We start from the raw sequence: 20,913 nt of genomic DNA on the forward strand, positions 1-20,913 counted from the left end.
TCTAGTACATGTGAATACGTATGCTATCAGACTTCCTACTTCAGTCCTTAAAAGAAATCTGATTTAGTAAATGTCACAAAACAGGGGTTTCATAATATAAAATAAATGTTAGAGAGATACTGCAAAATGGAAATAGTGACTATATCTGGGTGTTGGGATTACTTCAGACTTTTAAAATTGTTTGCATTTTGTAATTTTCTACAATGTGCATATTGTATTTAATGTGCATGTAATAACAGTAATTACATTTATGAGCATATACACATATATTTAGTTCAGTTTATTATATACTATGTATAAAGTACAAACAGACAGTTGCCTGATTAGTAAACAGTCTGGTTAATAAATAATATTTTTATCGGAATTATGGAGAAAAATTCTGACATTAATCAGATTTAAGTGTCACTTATCCCCTTAACTTTCTATAGAGAAGAGAGTGAGAGGTTAAGGGAGTTGCAGTATTTTCAATATTAGTCTTTTAAAAGTATTCTGTAACAAGAGATGTATGAGGAGGTGGTGATTCTGGGTGACGATTGTAAGTTCCCTGTATATAAAGCAGAAGTTATAGGTTCATCTGTGATGCCAGAACTTCTCCCATGCAGATATGAATTAAGAAACCACCACTTTGAGATGTTTCTAGAGCAGTGGTTCTCAACGAGGGTGATTTTGCTCCCAGGGGACATTTGGCAGTGCTAGGAGACATTTGTAGTTGCCAAAACTGGGGAGAGGTGCGTGTGCTGCTGGTGTGCTGTGAGTAGAGGCCGGAGAGGTGGCTGAACCTGGTGCGAAGTATAGCCCCACCCCATGCTGGAGAAGCGTCTGACCCCATGTGTCAGTAGAGGCGATGCCGGGGAACACTGTCTGGAGTGGTTGTGAATGCTTTGATTGCAATAGCTCTGTTGATCCTTGGCTTTAAAGTCCATCCCCTAGGTAATGGGTCTGTCTGTCAGTAGTGAGAGCGCTCAACAGAGAGCACAACTCCAGGCTACCGGACATGAAATTTGAAGCTGAAAATGTGCATGGAGTGGACAGTTGGGGAAGAGAGTTAGTAAGAATTGTGATGTGTTGGACTTGGGACAAGAAATATGTATTTTGAGGAAGAAAAAAAAAAGAGCAAATATGGTAATTCATTTCAGTAGAACATCTGCCACTTTTTCCTCGGAAGCATAACTTCAGGTCTTCCTTACGTTCACTTGGGGTGTTATTTACCCCTGTGAACAAGAGCAAGTCTGACCTGAGCTGAAAGTCCAAACTGCCAGGATCAGAGGCACACGGGGCAGGGGGAAGCAGGGTTGGGTGGTGGCCGGGTGGTGCACAGCTGGGGAGTGGGGGTCCAGTCAGGCAATTCAGCCTTGCAACCCTAACAGTCACTTTGCCCACCTCTCTCCCTTCGGGGTAGCAGAAGGGCTCTGGCGGATTTTGCTTTCTTACATTAAAAAGCCAGTCACGCTCAGATCATCTTTTGCTCTGAAACTCAGTCTAGTCTGCCTGTGAACTTTCTGTGTGAGCTTCCCCACTCAAGGACACCATGTGGACTTCCTTAGCCAAGGATTTTCTGAGCTTTCTATCTTGCATAGTAGAGATCAAGAAAAATATAAACCTGTCCAGGCAGCATCTTTAGATTAGGAAGAAACAGGGTGAAGAAAAATGAAGAGGTAGGTGAGAGAAAGAAGTACGAAATTAAATCCTGTAACCCAGGTATTAAACAACTGCCTCTAGATAGAGATAAAAATAGACGGATAAGCAAAAAAATTCCTTAAATTAAAAAAAAAAATCCTCACCCTGTGTTTATAGAAAGAAAGGCCTTGGATTATTACACTTCATCTATATTTTATCACAGAGGGCCAACAAGTTCAAAACAAAAGAGAGGGAGAATCATTTCAGGATTTAGAATATGATATGTTCAATTTCATGTTCTGCAAGGTCTTTTATCGAGAAGTAGAAATCAAGACTTCTGATATTATCTTCCACATGTATTGTATTTATTTATACAATAGAAAATGCCACACCGGTATATTCACTTATGTCTACAAGCGGACTTTATGTTGTACTTAAATCTGATTTGGTTTAAGAGGGTTGACGTTTTAAATTTAAGAAAAAAGTAGAGGACCAAACAAAATGCTTTCTAAAATTTACAGGGATTTTTCCAAAGGATATCTTTATCCATATCACTGGTTGAGAGAATATTGTATTCAATGTCAAAATAATTTAAACTATCAAAAGAGAAGAATTGAAAAGACTATTTCCTCAGCTTATGCTGGCTTCCTATACAAAGCTCAGATAAAATGTTTTCATTTCATGTTTAATTTTCAACATGGAAATTTGCCTATTGAAAGGTGCTATAAGGTAAGGACAAACCTGCCATAGAAAGTATATCTTTTAGTTTCTAGATCTTTTATGTAGCTAAAATTCAACACATTAAAAGCCAAAGTGCCAGCATGGTATACTTATACAGGTTGTCTTGTAAAACATTACATGACACAGATCAAAAAGCTGTCACATTGCACCAAGCTTTGACGGTCACTGCATATCGTTTTTAGAAACTTACAGTTTACATGGGTAAAATTTAGTATTCCGCAGAAAGGACTGGTTGGTTGAATCCGGCCCATTATCTTTTGCAACTCACCTTTTAAAAAATATCTACTTCTCCCTCCTGCCAACACTTAAGGAATGTGAATACGGATGATCCATCCTTTTGTTTTCTCAACATAGCTGCTTAGAATGATGGCACCCTAATACTGCCTATGTGAATGTGCACCCTACAGAATAGTACAGTCATTAGAAAGCAGGGAAGGGAGGTTGACACAGTGAGTGCCCGGTGGAACAAACCGCTGTCCTCTGCGACAGCCGGAGAGAGCTCAGGACAGTGCTGCGCTCCGGGTGCGCGCGCACGGGGAGGCGCTGGCCCCGGCACGGTCTCCTGCCCTCGCAGCGCTGGTGGGAGTGAGGGGCGAAGTGGGCAGGGTCTTCAGATAAAACGAGACGGCTGTTTGCCCCCAGCACTGATCCACGTGAGGCGGGGTCGAGAGAATCCCTGGTTTTCCCAGCGCGACTGAGGCTTTTCCTTCTCGGAACTCCGAGAGCCAACGCTAAGGGGCACCAGAGGCTCGGGTTGCCGCGGCTGCCACCCGGGCAGCCTGATGGCCCGCTGCTGTGGAAGTCCTGGGCTATAGCAAAACCCCGCTCGGTGGGGGCTGGGGCGCAGGCCTTCGGAGCGGGAGTCCCGGGAGCTTGGGGTGCTGCAGGCTGGAGGGGGAATCCCCCGAGGTCAGGGTGTCGAACTCGAAACTCTGCGCTGGGCAGTGAGCCTTGGTAGCCGAGGTCTTACTAGTTTTTCCTAAGACTCTATGAGGCCACTTCTAATCTCCTTCTACTTTATGAAAAATGTCACTGTCCTATATACAGCTAAAGATGTCAATGCGCGCACATATCCCTTCCGTATACTAAAATCATTTAAGATGATTTGATGCACGGGAAGCTGTTGATCTCTAGTTGTCTAGGGATCCTGAGGCACATGCAGAGGGATCAGATGTCACCTCCTCCACCTCCGCCAGCCAATTCATGTTCACTCCCATGCCCCCAACCTTTCATTTGAAGTCGACTATTCTTTAGTTAAGGAGGTGACACCCAGACCCTCGCCCCGCTAGAAGCCTCTAACCACCCGCCGGCAACTCGGACTTTTTCCGGAGTCAGAGAGGGAGCGGGAGATGCTGAAGAAATTTGCAGGCATCCTCAACCTTGCAGTCCGCATTCTGACTTTATCCAGTGATAACAGTAAGAAAAAACCCAAAACGTGGGGAGGGGTGTGCGGAAGGGAAAGCGCGAGCGTCCGAGCGCAGCAGTGCAGGCCCCCCCACCCGCGCCGGACCCCGGCGTCCTCGCCCCCCTTCTCCGCCCCGGCCGAGCCCCGTGCCAATGCGCCAGGATGGAGACATCTCGGCGCGGGAGGAGATGACGCAAAACCCAGCGCTCCCCCCCAAAAAAGTGTTTCTCCAGGACGAAGATGGCGGCAACTTAGCCGGGGACTGAAGATGACTGTGGCTCTCCGGAGGCCCAGCCCCGGCGATTCGGCCCCGAGGTCTGGGAGAGGCGGCGTCAGCAGTCGGAGCCCGGCGGCGGCTGCGCCCGCGGGCAGACCTGCGGCGGCGGCGGCGGCGGCGGCGGCAGCGGCAGTTGGAGCGCGGGGTGGGGGGTGGGGGGGAGGGAGAGCCCTGCCGGCGGCGGCGGCCCAGGCTCCGGACTCGCGGAGAGAGAGCGAGAAGTAGGAGCAGGAGGAGGAGGAGAGGAGGGAGCTGGGGAGGCGCTCTGGTCGCCGCCAGCGGGCAGCGGAGACGCGGCATGCCCCCGGCGGGCGAGAGAGGGCTGTCCTCGGCGGGGCCATGGGGACGCGCGCCCTGACAGTGCCTGGGTGAGAGGGGCAGCGCCAGCCACTCCGCCGCCTCCACCATCACCTCCTGCACTCCGCTCACCGCCGGCCGCCAGCCCCAGCCTCCGACTGTCTCTCCCCCCCTCCCTCCCTCCCTCTCCGCCTCTCTCTCTGCATTATTGTTTCCCACTCTACAGAGGATGGGGTCGGCTGATGATTAGGTCGGAAGCAAGTCATATCTTCCTCCAAAGCCTGGTAATATTTATGTAGGCAAAACGAGAGAGAGAGAGAGAAGAGGGAGAGAGAAAGAGGGAGAGAGGGAGAGGGAGAGAGAAGAAACGGGAGGAGGGGATAAGGAAATTAAACCCTTTAAGTCAATGCATATCGTGGTGACACCGGCACAGGAGCCCTCACGGTGGAGTCGGCCAGGGCTGTGCGTTCCCAAAATATGACCAGGGGTGCTTGGATGTGTCGGCAGTATGACGACGGGTTAAAAATCTGGTTGGCGGCACCCCGGGAGAACGAGAAACCGTTCATCGATTCAGAGAGGGCTCAGAAATGGCGACTGTCTCTGGCATCTCTCTTGTTTTTCACAGTCCTGCTCTCTGATCACTTGTGGTTCTGCGCCGAGGCCAAGCTGACCCGGACCCGGGACAAGGAGCAGCAGCAGCAGCAGCAGCGGCAGCAGCGGCAGCGGCAGCAGCAGCAGCAGCGGCAGCGGCAGCAGGAGCCCTCCTGGCCCGCGCTCCTGGCGAGCATGGGGGAGTCCTCGCCCGCCGCCCAGGCGCACAGACTCCTCGCCGCCTCCTCGTCCCCCACCCTGCCCCCCTCCCCGGGAGACGGCGGCGGCGGCAAGGGCAGCCGAGGCAGAAACAACCGGGGCAAGGCTCTTATTCTGGGCAACTCTGCCAAGCCCGTGTGGCGCCTGGAGACCTGTTACCCCCAGGGCGCCTCCTCGGGCCAGTGCTTCACGGTGGAGAGCGCGGACGCCGTGTGCGCCAGGAACTGGAGTCGGGGGGTGGCGGCCACGGGGGAGGAGCAGCAGGTGAGGGGCACGCATCCAACTCCGCTCTGGAACTTGTCGGATTTTTACCTTTCATTTTGTAATTCCTACACACTTTGGGAGTTGTTCTCGGGGTTGTCCAGTCCCAACACTTTGAACTGTAGTCTGGATGTGGTGCTCAAGGAGGGCGGTGAGATGACCACTTGCAGGCAGTGCGTCGAGGCTTACCAAGACTACGACCACCACGCTCAGGAGAAATACGAAGAGTTTGAAAGCGTGCTCCATAAGTACTTACAATCGGAGGAGTACTCGGTGAAATCGTGTCCTGAGGACTGTAAGGTAGGAACAGTGGATTTTCCCCATCCTTGTGCTTTTATATCCGTGTGTGTTTGGTTGAGGCGTCTTCTAGAGTGTTAAAATGTTTTTTGGACTCTGGTTTTTTTGTTACTTCACCGTTGTTTTTGTGGTTATAAGAGCTTGACTTGCTGCTTGATTTGGGACTATCCCGTGGATTGCTGGTGGACTGGTGCCTTCTTCTGGGATCCTGGGAAGGTCAGGAAGACCCTGGTCTTCTGAGATAATAAAGCCAGTGCTATGGAGTTGGTTCAAACTCTGTTGCCTTTTTTTTTTTTTAATGGAATTTGAGTGAAGCTTGTTAGGGAGACAGGGATGGGATTGCATACTGATGACTGCAGCGAAAATGAGAATAGTCTGAGACAGGCATGTATGGTCTGGCTTATGGGCCTTACACATGAGCTCTCTGATTGTGACATCATTAAGCTGGTTGGCCGAAGGGACAAGAGAAAGTGTTTGTGGCTGTTTATGTAGGAAGAACTAAAAAAGTGTTTTACTTGTTTTACAGGGGTAGTTCTGGCCATTTGGAAAGTCTGTGGGCCTACCTAAGCGTATTTACTCACATAAGTTTCCTGTTTTCTCTTAGAAACTTGTATAGTTATTGATCGGAGACTCATTATGAGTAGAAAGCTTTAATGAAGTATCTGGTGATAACTGATCAATGTTAGATTTTTTATCAGCCACCTTGTGTAATTAGCTTGAATTTTCAGGATGCTCTCCAGTGGTACTAATTGGCAAATGCTTGATCTATGAATGAAAAATACTGAACTCATTAATAACGTATATTACCTTTAACTCCTTCCTATTAATATAATAATGGCTATAATCCTTGCTGATTCACAAAGAAGTGTATGCAAGTTTTTTAAGAAATGGCTAATGCAACCATGGGCGCTTGTCCTAGTAGAAGTGTTGCTGTCCGTGGTGCTGAAATTTGCTCAAGAGCTCTGTTGAAGATGAAGATACTGCAGTGACCTTTTAGTAGGGAAGAAATGATGACAGAATCTCAGTAAGCCTTAATGTTTTGTTCCAAAGGTATTTTCTTAAAGAGTGCAATAAAATAGTATTGCTTTTCAAAATAAATAACACACCACATTCTCTCTCTCTACCTTTCTCTTCATTACTTCCCCAGCCTCTCCACAGGAAGACAGCAAATGTCCCTTTTTGGCCTCACTTGCTTTGTACCCAGAAAGCGTAATCAAGGGCAGTATGGATCAAAAGGTTCTGTGATGCTTTCACAAGAGAGCTGGCCTAAGGGATACCTACTTAAAATGAACATAGTTCAAGGACTGTATTTTAGTTTGGATTGATTAGTTGTGCTTTTGACAACTAAGCTAAACTAAAACTAAACTTGTTTTGCCAACATTCTTTAAGACCAGAAACATATCTTCTTTGCAAATAATAATATTGCATATACAACATTAATTTAGAATGCTGCTTCATTAGATAAATGGATTTTAAAAGTTTTTTACATAGTTTTCTTAACCATACCCCGTAAGTCATGCCTGGGAATTAAACTTAATCTTAATGGTAGAAGTTAATAATGAATGACTAGTGTATTTATTGCAGTTATTTATTTTGACAAGGTACGTTGCATCAGAATTGCAAGGAAACTGACGTGCCTGCTAATTCTACTACTAATAAAAAGCTTGCAAAGGTTTCAGTATATTTATGTTTAAAAGTGATCCCTTGTAATAATCTGAATTTGCTTGCTTCCTTGAATGTAAACTCTCATAGAAATTTCTAGTAATTCCAATTTGTATAGTTTCAGTATTTAAATGATAGTCTACATTGTCAATATGCTAGAGCATATTTTCAAATAAGTCTGTCATATATGTTTTTGTTTAAATATTCAAGTTTTAAATATGTATAAATGTATATTTTCCTCTTGACCTGAAATCATCATCAACTTTATACTTATATCATCATAGCTATAAGGTACAGTGTAGGTTAAATTAATGTGTAATGTTATGAACTACTTCTGGGTTGTGTTCTCATATAAAGTAGTAGTTGTTAGCTGTATACACAAAGGCATATTATAAAAATCTGAACTCCTTTTTAGAAACATTTCTTCACACTGAAAAGTAAACACAGACATTTGAGTTTTTCATCTCCACAACACAGGATTTATTACTTGTGATGCCTTGTAGCTATTTCTTGGTTGTTTGTTTGTCAGCTGGAAACACTTGAAACATTTATTCCACGATAACTGTTCTCACACAGCTTCAGATTTTAGGTGCCAGGGGGTTGGAGGGGGGCAGTGTTAGGTGTTCTTGGTTGATAACTCACAAATCTGTTGATTAGCTCCTGAGCTTAATATACAGCTTCTTTATGATTCTGCAAAACCACAAACACATCCACATACCAAGTATATTACACATGACTTAGAATGCTACTTGTAGTCTTTGAAGAATGTGTCTGAGTTTCTTTCTGAACATTTTTACTTATTTCAAACATACTTATAATTATGAAATGATGACTGTCTTCAGGAGCAATGTTCAAGATATACAGTCTGTGCAGAATTTTCCATATTGAAAGTAAATGCATTATATTTCTGGAATTGGTAATATATTCATGAAAAAATCCAATTTAATAGTTTATTAGTGTATTTATAAATTTATGGACAGGAGAATATATGCAATAATATTAGCTATACAAATTAGTAGAATCCATATTTGAGGAGCAATATATTAACTTTGTTATATATAATTAAATGATTAATATAGTGATTTCTGACTTTTAAAAGTGAGGTCATGTTATTACCCTCTAGTTTTATAATCTCCCCCATTAAAAAAAATGCCACATTCCATATACGTATAAAATTAAAATGGATTAAATTTAATTTTTATTTAACTTGATTTAAAGGGCTTTTGGCCCATTATACTGAAAACAAAACAAAACAAAACACACCTTAATATTGATCTAATCCAATCATGTTGTCTTGGGCCCGTAGTAGTTGGAGATCAAATATAGCTTGGATTTTCTTTAGCGAACCTTTGTTTGCAACATATAATAGAAATCATTTGCACCCAGGAATATTTTTTAATATTCATAGAAATAGCTGGTTTAATTTTTAAAGTAAATATACACTTTTATCAGGGAAGTAAATTATAGTAAAATAAAGAACAAGAACTTCTGCATGTATCATTTAGACTATAGCATTCAAGCTGCTATATTACATAAATCAAGTTGCAAAAATTTGACAGTAATTCTTCTCTGGATTTTGCAGTGTTATTCAAACTAATGTTTTTGACATACAATAAGAATCTGAAAACCTTCAAATTGGCTGGTAATATTAAAAAATACACTATTCTAAGCTACAGAATTACATATGTATATTATTAACATGCCTGAATTTTTGCTTAAATATATTTTCTTAAATATGCCATTCTTTACCTCCTAAGCATTCTTGAAATTACATATTACAAAACTGGGATATGTAGGGAATATAAACTTCTATGTTACAGTTAAACTTTTGTTAATGATAGTTTTATTGACTTACTATTCCTTAAGACAGATGGTCAGGGAGAGTGGGTGTGAGATTAGATTCTAACATAAATCACTGCATCATCTGTATTTTAGTTCTCTCCGAATAGATTCTAATCTTTATACTATCAAGAATGTATGCATTCTTACATTTTTATATTATAATTTTGTATTAAAGCAAATTATATTGCCTATTTTTATTTAACAGACAATGACTAAAAGAATACTCTGCCAGTGTTCGGCATATATAACAATCGTGATACTCAGGGCTTTCTGTATTGTTTGCAGAAATGACTCAGAAACATTAACCAGTTTGAGGACACAGAATTTGGGTTACATAATGTGCAAGTTAAAAAAAAGGCATTTTTAAGTCCTTATTTATTTTGATGTCATATACTATAGATTCTTAAAAATAGTTTTTATAAGGAAATAAAATATCTAACAATTCTTTCCACTTAAATATTGAATCTAAAATATTATTTTGCTCTTACTTGATTAAGTGCTGTTGTACATATTATGACACTGTCCAGAGTGTGGAATACGTCTGCAAATAGATCTCTTTTATATTATACCACTGTGTTATTTTTAAATCATATTTTTATAGTTGAATTGCTTCTCTGTAAAATCAAACAGTCTAACCTTCAGATGATCACATTAACCATTAATAAGGCCATTTATAGTATCAAAGCCACTTTCATAACTGTTTTTATAACCCAGATTTTCATTTTCATATTTTTGCTCCATATATAACTACTGATTTATGATATGTGTTTTATTTTTATCTTAATTTTATTCTATTTTTATCAAATTTTATCTTAATATTATATGCTGTTGCTTTATAGACCAAAGAATGATTATTCTTTTTTAACTTTGGACTTGTAACTGGGTCAAATTAGTAGCTATATAGGGCATAACCACAAAGTTTTAATAATTGCTGTTATACCTTGGTTTTAACCACTTTAATTAGATGAGATTGGTGTCTGCATATGCAAGGTGAATTAAAATATGGAGGAAAGGAAATCAAATAATTTTCTCAGCCTCATGCTCCCCCACAAATAAATTATAATCCATTAAGATATATTTTCATACTAGATTGAATATAAAAGAACAAATATACAGATAACTGTTTGAAACACAGTACTATTTTGGTTTGAATTATCTGACCTATTGCTTTCATTTCAATTCCCAGTTTCCTTTTTAATCTTAATCTTCTAAGTTGACCTCACATTGACTAGGCTCCAGTCATGTTGTTGTGTGCTTTCTACTGATTTACACTTAAAAGATATTTCTTCGATATCAGTAAACATTTACTCTAGATCAGTGGTCCTTGGGGTCACATTAGAATATCCTGGGAATCTTTGAAGACACCCGCAGCCCCAGGAGATTCTGATTTCATTGGTCTGGCTTGTGTCATGAGCTTGGGATTTTCCAGTTTCCCTGGTGATGTGCAGCCCAGGTTGAGAACCACTGTTCTAGTTGAGTGCCAAGCAAAGTGGAAAGACCTTTTAGCTCCTGGGCCTCAGTAATTAATACATAATAACCTCATTTGTTCAACTGATGATAAAGCAACTTAAATTTTTTTTAAGTGGTAAAGGCAGTAGGTAGGACACAGCCAGAGGGCAGGGGAGCAAATAGGTAGTGACTGGGCTGAGGAAGTAGATGAGAAGTGAACCAACTGGGTGCAAAGTTTAAGGAATGTACCAGGAGAGAACATGGAGAGAAGGAGAAGGATGCATAGAGGACCAGAGTCAAGGATGGGCCTCTTGGCTGTGGATTTTCTGTCTTTTAGCCAGAACTGTCATTATACTAGTCTTCACTAATATGCTGAGCACATGAATGCAGAAATTGGATGATTGTCTCTGTGAGACTTATCAACTATTTGATTAGAGGAGCCTCAGCCTCTTTATTTTTGTCTCTAATTTTAGATTATATAAATGGCTAAAATTTAGAATTTTTCAAAAGTATGGGTTGGTTTTAAGAGAAAACATTTTGGCTTTTCATAGTATTTCACATAGTTCGGGTTTATTCTTCACCTGTTCACTTTATTAAACCTAGGAAATTACTAATCCTTTTTTACTTTTCTTTTAACATTGTAATGATGAGCCATGTTTCCTTTTTTACTTATTTCTGTCATACTGGAATAACTAGTTGATATTCATACAGTGTTTTGAAGATACAAGTTGCTAAGTAGGCACAGAATACTACCTAATTTAGGAATTCATTTTAGAGGGATCTTATCATTGTTCTCTTTTGAAGTGATTATAACATAGTCATATTTTTTAAAAGTTTAGATTACAAGATGCTGTGAAACACTAAATTTAAGTTTTACCTTAAATTAATAAGCAATTAAACCTTATAATCCAAATCATGAAATTCTAGTAGTAAAATGTTTTAATTTACTCTGATTCTTTAAAACTGGAAACAAGAGTTAACATCTGCCTTTCTTTGGTAATAAATAGTTAATGATTTATACTATGTATTGTAGTAGAATGCATGAAAATATTTTACTTCTTGGGTGTTTAAAATGTTAAAAGGTAATAGTTGATTTTTCCCCTCCCTTGGTAGTCTGTTTCTAAACACATTTATTTAAAAAGAAAAGTTGTAGATGTTACCACAGATGGTAAAAAGAAAAATATCCTGCAAATAATACAAGTTTACTATGTGTTTAAATAGTGTTATCGATCTTAGCAGCAGCAGTAGTGTATCTACATGTGTGCGTGACGGGTGAATGCAATAATTACTTCTTTGGAAATACTTAGGGATTTTATATGTCAGCTGCTCTGCCCTGCTTGAGAAGGAAATTGGGCTCTGCTCAAAACTCTGAGTCTTCACCCCTTGGTCTCCTCTTCTTCCTGTCAGTGTGCCTTCTTGCTCTCATCTGGCTGAATCCTCTCCTCGTGTCTGGAAGCTTCACTTGCAGGGCCTGTGTCCCATGGGAAACCCGAAGTTCAGAAGTCTTACTTCTCTGCATCTCTACTGACATCAAAAATGATCAGTCTCTTTCCTACTGAACTATCACTGACTTAGTTTCTTTGAAAAGAAAACTGAACTAAGATTTAAATGGATGATCATGACAATGTGTTATTAGTTTTCTAAGAAAGTGAGTTGAATCACTCAGAAATTTAAGTGCTGGAATGAGCTTCAGTAGTAGCTAACAAGCTTTAGAGTTTATTAGAAGTCAGAAACTAGTCTATTTCATTTAATCGTCACGTCATCTTTATGAGGTAAGTACTATCACATATTTTACAGATGAGTAAAGCGAGGACATAAAGTTAACAGTTCCAAGGTCAAATAGCTGGTAGTGTTAAAGATCAAGTTCACTTCCTCACTTGATCGTTATTTTCTTTTTCCCCTTCGTTATGATCATTACAATCATACCAAAGAGTGAAGAGATAAGTATAGTAAATCCACAAATAGATTTAACACCTATTAAAAACCTCACCATATATACTTCTTTTTATTTTTAATTTATCATTAAAAACATGTTATAGATGATACAGAAAGCTAAGATGACAGAAATTTTGGAGCCCTAGACAGCTGGAATGAATGGCCAGGAATTCCTGGTTCATCATTGCAAGTCTTAGAGGGAGATATGAATATGAATAAATGGTATGACGATCAGCAGAGCACTTAGACTTCTGCTTTCCTTTTTAGAGTGGAGCAGAGAAAGGATAAATACACAGCTTTGGAGGGAAGGAAGTGAACTTTGGAAATCTGTGGTAGTTCCTACGCTGAACTCATCTTAGATAAGATACAATCACTTTCTGTTTATAAATTTTAAACAACAGTCCAATTTTTACCATATTGTTTTAAAAGATGTTGAGTTTATTAGTTGAGAATTGTGTACACATTGCCTGACATCTATAACACTTAGGAATCTTAACATTTATCTAACCTTTATTAGCTTCTTATAAGCCTTATCTCCAAATATAGTCACATTGAGGGTCAGGGCTTCAGCGTTTGAGGGTCAGGGCTTCAGCGTATGAATTTTGGGGGACATAGTTCCACTCATACGTTGAGTAAGGTATATGGCAAGGGCTGTAGGAAATACCTTGGAAAGATGGTCGTGCTCAGTTGTGAAGAACCATGTATCCCGTGCCAAGTCTTTCTGAACTTCATTCTCTGTGTGATAAAATATCAGAGAGGAATTTTAATCAAGTGATTTACTTGGGATGGTTTGTTTTTCTCAAAACTTAGCCCTGGCAGCAATATGACGATAGGTTGGAGGAGGGTGAAGTGATGTCAGAAACTAAATTTTAAATTATGCTTAATTTCAATTAGTCTTAATTTAAATAGCGCCATGTGGCTAGTGGCTACCATGATGGACAGAAAATTCTAAATGACTATGATGGCTATGGAAGTGGAGAAGACAGCAAGATTCAAGAGACTTTTCTGAGTTCAAATTTACCAGTTACTGTGTAGAGGAAGGATTTGAATATTACTCAGCCATAAAAAGAAATGAAATTGAGTTATTTTTAGTGAGGTGGATGGACCTAGAGACTATCATACTGAGTGAAGTAAGTCAGAAAGAGAAAAACAAATACTGTATGTTAACACATACGTATGGAATCTAAAAAAAGAAGAAAAAAAAAGGTTCTGAAGAAACTAGGGGCAGGATAGGAATAAAAACACAGACGTAGAGAATGGACTTGAGGACACGGGGGGGGAAGGGTAAGCTGGGACGAAGTGAGAGAGTGGCATGGACATATATACACTACCAAATGTAAAATAGATAGCTAGTGGGAAGCAGCTGCATAGCACAGGGAGATCAGCTTGGTGCTTTGTGTCCACCTAGAGGGGTGGGGTAGGGAGGGTGGAAGAGAGACGCAAGAGGGAGGAGATGTGGGGATGTATGTATACGTATAGCTGATTCACTTTGTTATACAGCAGAAACTAACACACCATTGTAAAGCAATTATACTCCAATAAAGACGTTAAAAAAAAACATGCAAGGGAAAAAAAAACTTTATAAAAGGTGAGACTCTGGATGTGGATACATCTAATGAGATAGGAAATACAGGAGGAAGAACATGTTGGGATTGAGACTGGTGAAAGAAACAGGAGTCCATTTTTGGAGATAATGACATCAGATGTCCAGTAGATAGTATACCATGTAAGTAGGGCCTTTGGGTGTGAAGTTTACTCTCTGCGCCTCATGTAGTTTGATCCAGGAAGCTGTGGGCAGAGATTAGATGATTTAACAAAACAGATTACTTGGAGAGAATGTCAAAGATGAATTCTGAGCAAGAGCAATATTAAAGGGCTTGGGCAGAAAAGGAACCAAGAATAGAGACTGAAAAAACAAGAAATGAGAGTGAAAATGGGGGAATGAGAACAGAAGAGAGAATGGAGGAGGGAGGGGGAGAGGCAGAGGTAGAAGGGAAGGAGAGAGAAAATCATTAGAATGTGATGATCTGAACAATACAGGGCAGCATTTTAAGAAAGATAAAGAGTCAGTCAAGAGTGTCTTATGTTGCAGAAAGAACATATAGGATGAAGCCTAGAGATAGGTCACTGCATTTGGCAATTAAGTCTTATTGACCTTACAAGAGTAGTTTCATAGAATGGTGGAAGACGTGTCAAATTGTGATGGATTAAGGAATGAGTTGGAGTTGAGGAAATAAGAACTAGTCCAAACTATTCTTCATTAAGTTCAGCAGTGAAAAGAAAAAGAAAATGAAATAGGTGGGAAGATGAGAGTTTAAAGAAATAAATATTTTATGATGAGATAAACATTAGAATCTTTGTAGCTTTTGATCTAGGACCCAGATGGGAGTATGATATTGAAAGTACCACTTTCAGAAAAAAGTTAGTGAAGGCACCAGATCCCAAAGAAGAGATAATAGGCTCTGATCTGTTGCTTACTCTTGGGGAGGAGGGAGGTTTTATCTTGTACATTGTGCTGTGCATCTAAGATCCTTTGTTTTGTTGTTTATATTTTAAATAGGAACAATGCTTTAATTTCAGGATTTCAGACAATAAGCACAATTATTATCTTGAATATGCTTAAATAAAGTAGAATATTCATTTTCAAATAGTATAAAATAGTTACTGGCTGTAAATATGAGACCATAGATAATTATATCATGTGTGTTACTGCAAACTACTTTCTTTAGGAATGTGCTGCCCTGGGGTTCAATGACATATTTAGAGAGTCCATGGAATTAAATATGGCCATCTTATTATACGTTTTCTTAAAAAATATTGATGTGTTTGATAGAAAGTTCTAAAAATAGAAATTAACTTTAAAAAAGTAGAAATTAATTTTAAACCTAATAGAGAAGTATAGTAAAATGCTTAAAAGAAGTATTGAGGAAAACTGGGTTCAACTCCAAGTTTCATCACTTATTAGTTATATGACATCATCCAACTTAAAATAGGGATTCTAGCATCTCTTTAGTAAGACAGTTATGGGAAGAAATCAAGAGACTCCAATGCAGATTAAAGTACCTAACCTAGGGCTTGATGATGCCCAATAAATGGTAGCATTTCATTAAAACAGAAGCCATGGGAAAATCAGTAAAATTGCTTCACTTGAGATCTCATATAAGTTTTCTGGTAAAGACCACTTATTTACGAGAGTTTTATAAGCAGACTTTGCATTCTGCACGGTAAAATTCTCAGTTTTATTACATCTACATTCCTTCTGCTTCTCTAGAAAGGTGACTAGTGGTGATTCTTTAGAATGAAACAGAAAACAGAAATTCAGCTAGGGTGAAAATGGTTCATTCCTAAAGCTTGACTTTTTTCCCCCTGTTATTTCAGATTAAAAATTAACATGTGCTGGGTTGTAGACCGCGTGGATCCTCTTAGACTGCTGCAAAGGGACTTGAGCCCCTTTGTGTACAAACCTTTTGGGGAGGACAAGCGGAGAAACCATTGTAATGACTCTCCATCTCCTGAAAACCTCTGGGTGAAAATAATCTTGGGGGAAATTCTTTGTTATGTAGTCTGTCAGGCATTGCAAAGTCTCATGTGCCTCCAAGTTTCATTTTAAATTTTGGGGCCCTTTGCTCTACCCACTAGCTACCTGGCTTTGTGTTTTGTTTTGGTTGTCCCTGTTATTTTCTGCTCTTCCCCCCAGAACTTATGCACTCGGCCATACTTAGTAATTTTATTGATTGGGGATGGAGAGGAAGTAGAGTAGAAGATTGCCTCGGCATTTGAACTAGAGCTAGCAGACAAGGCAAACATGGCAGGTGCCAAGATATGCAAGACTGTATGGGCTAGAATCAAAGACTGTAAGCTGTGCTCCATGAATGGGAACATTATTGCCCTGAGAAAGAGAAGACGCAGGGAGACATAGCAAGGTTCTTTAATTTGATAAAAATTGTCATGTGGAAGGGGAGTCTTATTATCTAGTACTTAGTTTTGGTCTAGGGGTAAGAATGAGGCTCTGTAAGCAGGTGTTTTAGAAATACCTCTCCTCTACATAAGAGAGAATGTTCTGTTAAAGGATAAAATGGAACAATCTGTCTGGAGAAATCAGGTGCACATTGCTACAGAAGATGTACAAATAGGATGGGAGCTATCTGCCATGACCCTAGAGGGCATCTTACCTAGGTGTTGCAGGTTGGCCAGAAGATTTTAAATATTCTGTCTAACATCCTTTGGCATAAAATGAGGCACCCAGAAGTGATAGCTTTGCACAGTGAGATTGCACTATATTCTTTGCCTAACACCTTGCTCATAGTAATAGTTCTTTGCTTTTAAAAAAGGAAGTCTTGACGACTTCAAATTTAAATTATTTCTCTGGTTCCCATTCATATTGTTGTCAACCTGGATAATTTTTAAAAAGACAGAATCGAATACATGTGCTTATCCTGAAGAAATATAGAAATTGAGCTGTACTAATCTCTAAGTAAATTTTTTGTTATTGCTGATAACAAGAATAAATACTCATTCTTCTCTCCTAATCACAAACACATCAGTCACTTTTATAAACTCTCAAATGACCTTTTGAGCAAAGCAAGACTCGACGACATGGTCAGATCTGAAGGGAAGCGGGTGCGGCCATCCTCCGTTGGTCTTGCAGCACTTCTTGTCACACGTGGATTCACCCCACATACAGTTTCTGTGGGGACATTATCACTAGTAATTAAAATCACTGTATAAAATTCCCATTCTTGTGGAATTGTACACATTATGTTTTTAAAATAAACAAGTTCTACACGATAACTTTAGCATCCTTATCTTATTTAATCCCCACGACAATCCACCATTATGGGCAAAATTAGCTTTCTTCAACAAATGGGTTAACTAAGGCTTAGAGAAGGTAAGAAATGTGCCAAAGTTCTCACAGGCAAGTGTGGCATAGACAACTCAAACCAGTAACATCTGGCTCTTAATCTCATGGCCCTGACTTAACTATTATAATATCCTGTTCACTCTGTCACAAATCACTGCTCATGTCTAGTTTTTAAAAAAATTTTTTAGGGGGAGAATGTGGGTGGGTGACAGCAGCAGTGGATAGAATATAAAGTTCTTTGGCACATGAAAGAAAATGTAACTCACTTCATCCAATTTTTCTATTGCAGCAGCTTGGTGTAGGAAAAGAGCATGGGTCTAAAAGTCAGAAACACCTAGATTCAAATGGCTGTTCCATCAGTCCTGTAAGATGGGGATACTTATATATCCAGGCTGAGCAGTCACTGAGAGAAGAAACAGAGCAAGTGTGTAATAAAATGTAGCTGGCGAGGGAGTTCCCTGGTGGCCTAATGGTTAGGATTCCGGGCTTTCACTGCCATGGCTCGGGTTCAGTCCCTGGTTGGGGAACTGAGATCCCACAAGCCGTGAGGCCAAAAGAAAAAAAAAATGTAGCTGGCAGGTAGAGTTGTCATCTTTTCAGTCCAAGCTACTCTGAGAAGAGAGGGTGGCGTCACACTGCAAGGCATACTCTGCTCTCTTTACTGTAAGACACTGAGCTGGTAGAAAACATTGACAAGTTTGTCCTTCTAATCCAGTTGTTGGTTTCTGATCAGAGCTGTCCTAGTGTAGAGATCTTGGATTTAGTTTCCATAGAGGCATTTAAAAAGGCACTGGTGACATATTTAATCTTGGGAGTCACTGTGACTCTAGATAAGCAGTGAGAGACTGTCTGAAGAGAAGCAAGTGTTTTTAAAAAGGTAAATCTGAATCCTAAGCTATTTAAAAACAGAATCTCTCCTTTGGCATAGTGAAGACTGCGCTGGTCACTATGGGCCATTGGGCAAGGAGGTGTGGCCCCCCCACACACACCCACCCACCCACCCCCGCCCCCGTGCTTTTCGAGGCAGTGGCTTCAATGCAAAGCCCAGCTGAAATAATGGGAAAAAAGACTACATGCAAATGCAAATGATCTTGCTGTCAGTGGAGCTGTGGGTCTTTGTACCTGACTGCTTTTGTAGAGGGTTGGCAGAGAAATGGCAGATTTCAGGTATGTTCTGTTTGTCCTAAGGATTTCTAAATACATATTGAAATTTTAAGAGTCTCTTATGAAAAAATGAATCCTTTCCTATCATTTCAGTTTAGACTTTTTCTTTTTTTCTTTTTGCGGTACGCGGGCCTCTCACTGTTGTGGCCTCTCCTGCTGCGGAGCACAGGCTCCAGATGCGCACGCTCAGCGGCCATGGCTCACGGGCCCAGCCACTCCGCGGCATGTGGGTTCTTCCCCGACCGGGGCACGAACCCGTGTCCCCTGCATCGGCAGGCGGACTCTCAACCACTGCGCCACCAGGGAAGCCCAGTTTAGACTTTTTAAACTAAATGTTCATTTTTATTCAATGTATCTGAAAATTCCAGTAGGATGGAATTCAAGTCTGAGTAAACAAAATCCTTGTCAACATAGTTTGCTTCATTGACGAATATAGATTATTTTCAACTGTCGTAGTTATAACTGCTCAACCACGGACTTGATTTCTCTATTCGATTGACTGGCTCTTCAAGGTTATTAAAATAATTGATTCAGTCTTTAGGTACTTGATATTTTTTGTTCTTATGACTTAATGGATAAAACAGGCCAATAAAATAGCACTTTGTATGTGCTATTTCACCTACAAGGAGTCAAACCAGCTATTTATCTTTTTTATTTTTTTGGCAAAAGCAAGCATATTAAAAGAGTACCCAGTACCCAGACTCTTATTTGTTTATTTAGTCTTTGAGGAATAAATTTCTCATTTCCAAATAACTTCAAAAATCCATATGAATATTTATGTATTAAATTTGTAATTTTACATTTCATACATTATATTAAGTGCTTGAACTTTTCATAACAAAAATCTAAAATGGTTCCCCAAATATAGTGGGGTTGATTTTTGATGGTTCTCAATTATTTCATAAAGGTAGAGATTTTAAAAGGCCCTACATACAGGAGTAATTCTTAACATGGACGAAGAGTTCGGGCTTTGCCCCAGTCGCACTGTCCAGACAAGCAGCACCTCAAAAGTGCATGACTGAGAGTTCACTGATCACTTGGTTCACTGTTACAGCTTCTCCAGTATTATACTCCAATTGGATGGATGTTTAAGTTTCTCACAGTATACGCTTTAAACAGATAAATGCAAAAGCTAAGCAGTGCAAATTTGCATCTTTAACAACTTGATTACATTAATAAACTGAAAACTATATAGCTAAGGGAACCCAACGATTTACTTTTTTTTTTCAAATCAAGACTAGATTTTGTAGTAGGTGACCTGTAGAAAAGTTAACTCATGATAGATATTGTTTAGGGAAAAACATTCTATCTTCATCCAAATATATTAATTTATCTTAATGGCCGGACATTTGACATACATGGGACCAGATGAAGGTGCTGCAGATAGACCGAGGGAAACACACAATGATTAATCAGAGTCCCCATTTCCTACCTGTGATCGATTGTCATGAATTTACTTTTGTCTGTGTAACGTTGTCTCCATTCTGGGCTGTTTTCTACGGCCTTGAGCCTATTCCTCTTCTACTGTTCTGGGTTTCTTTTTTGTTTTTGTTTTTTTCCCCTACCGTGACAATATATGATGCATTTAATGTGGTAAATTATTAAAGAGAATTTCCAAGGGGCTGTTCAACTCAGTTCCTCTGACTTCTCCAATTAATGGTGAAGGGCCATTCTCATGGCTGCTGGTCGATGCTTGTTGTGGAATGAGCAGGTGAATCATAGGGACCAAAGAAGTGTCAGCACTGAAGAGAACACATGCATTTTCTCAGAATGATCACAGTGATTATTTGCAAAGGATATGATAATTGCCATCCAGATGTATTAAAGGATGCTTCATAAAGAACATTTTAATAACTTAATTTGTGATCATTGCCTCTGGGAATGCACTTTGTCATACAATTTTTGTGTGCTCTATAGGAAAAAAACAGTATAAGGACAAATGAATATTTCTTTTTAAAAATAGATCTTTAGTGGAAGCTGTTCTTAGATAATTTGAGCACTGTTATTATATGGCAATAGTAATTTAGGTACTGAGATAAAAGATATCCCACAGTGCACCTAGTTAAAAAAGGAATAAATAATCAGATGCTTCATCATGTGTGACTCACATATGGACGTGAAAAAAATGTAAGAAATTTATATATAAACAGCGTGTTTACTAAAGCAAGAGGAGGAAAGAATGTGAGGGAAAATCAAAGAGAATATTTGATTTTATTTTTCTAGGTACATGTTTATGAGAACAAGATTAAAAGGTATGTAAATCTCTTAATCTAAAAGCTCTTGTGTTCATAATCT

General features: G+C 39.8%; 1 protein-coding gene across 2 annotated transcripts in view; it reads left to right on the top strand.

Moving 5' to 3' along the window:
- Positions 1-4,229: 4,229 nt before the first annotated feature.
- The window catches only part of NALF1 (NALCN channel auxiliary factor 1), a 573,794-nt gene continuing 557,110 nt past the window's right edge, over positions 4,230-20,913 (top strand). Inside the window, exon 1 of one of the 2 annotated variants that reach the window (XM_049701385.1) lies at positions 4,230-5,708. In XM_049701385.1, the coding sequence (XP_049557342.1) occupies positions 4,815-5,708 (894 nt within the window). In that variant the 5' untranslated portion in view covers positions 4,230-4,814. The remainder of the gene's footprint in view (positions 5,709-20,913) is intronic. The other variant, XM_004273611.4, reaches the window with a different exon arrangement.

This window comes from Orcinus orca, chromosome 18 (assembly GCF_937001465.1).
Source record: "Orcinus orca chromosome 18, mOrcOrc1.1, whole genome shotgun sequence".
Classification (NCBI taxonomy): Eukaryota; Metazoa; Chordata; class Mammalia; order Artiodactyla; family Delphinidae; genus Orcinus; species Orcinus orca.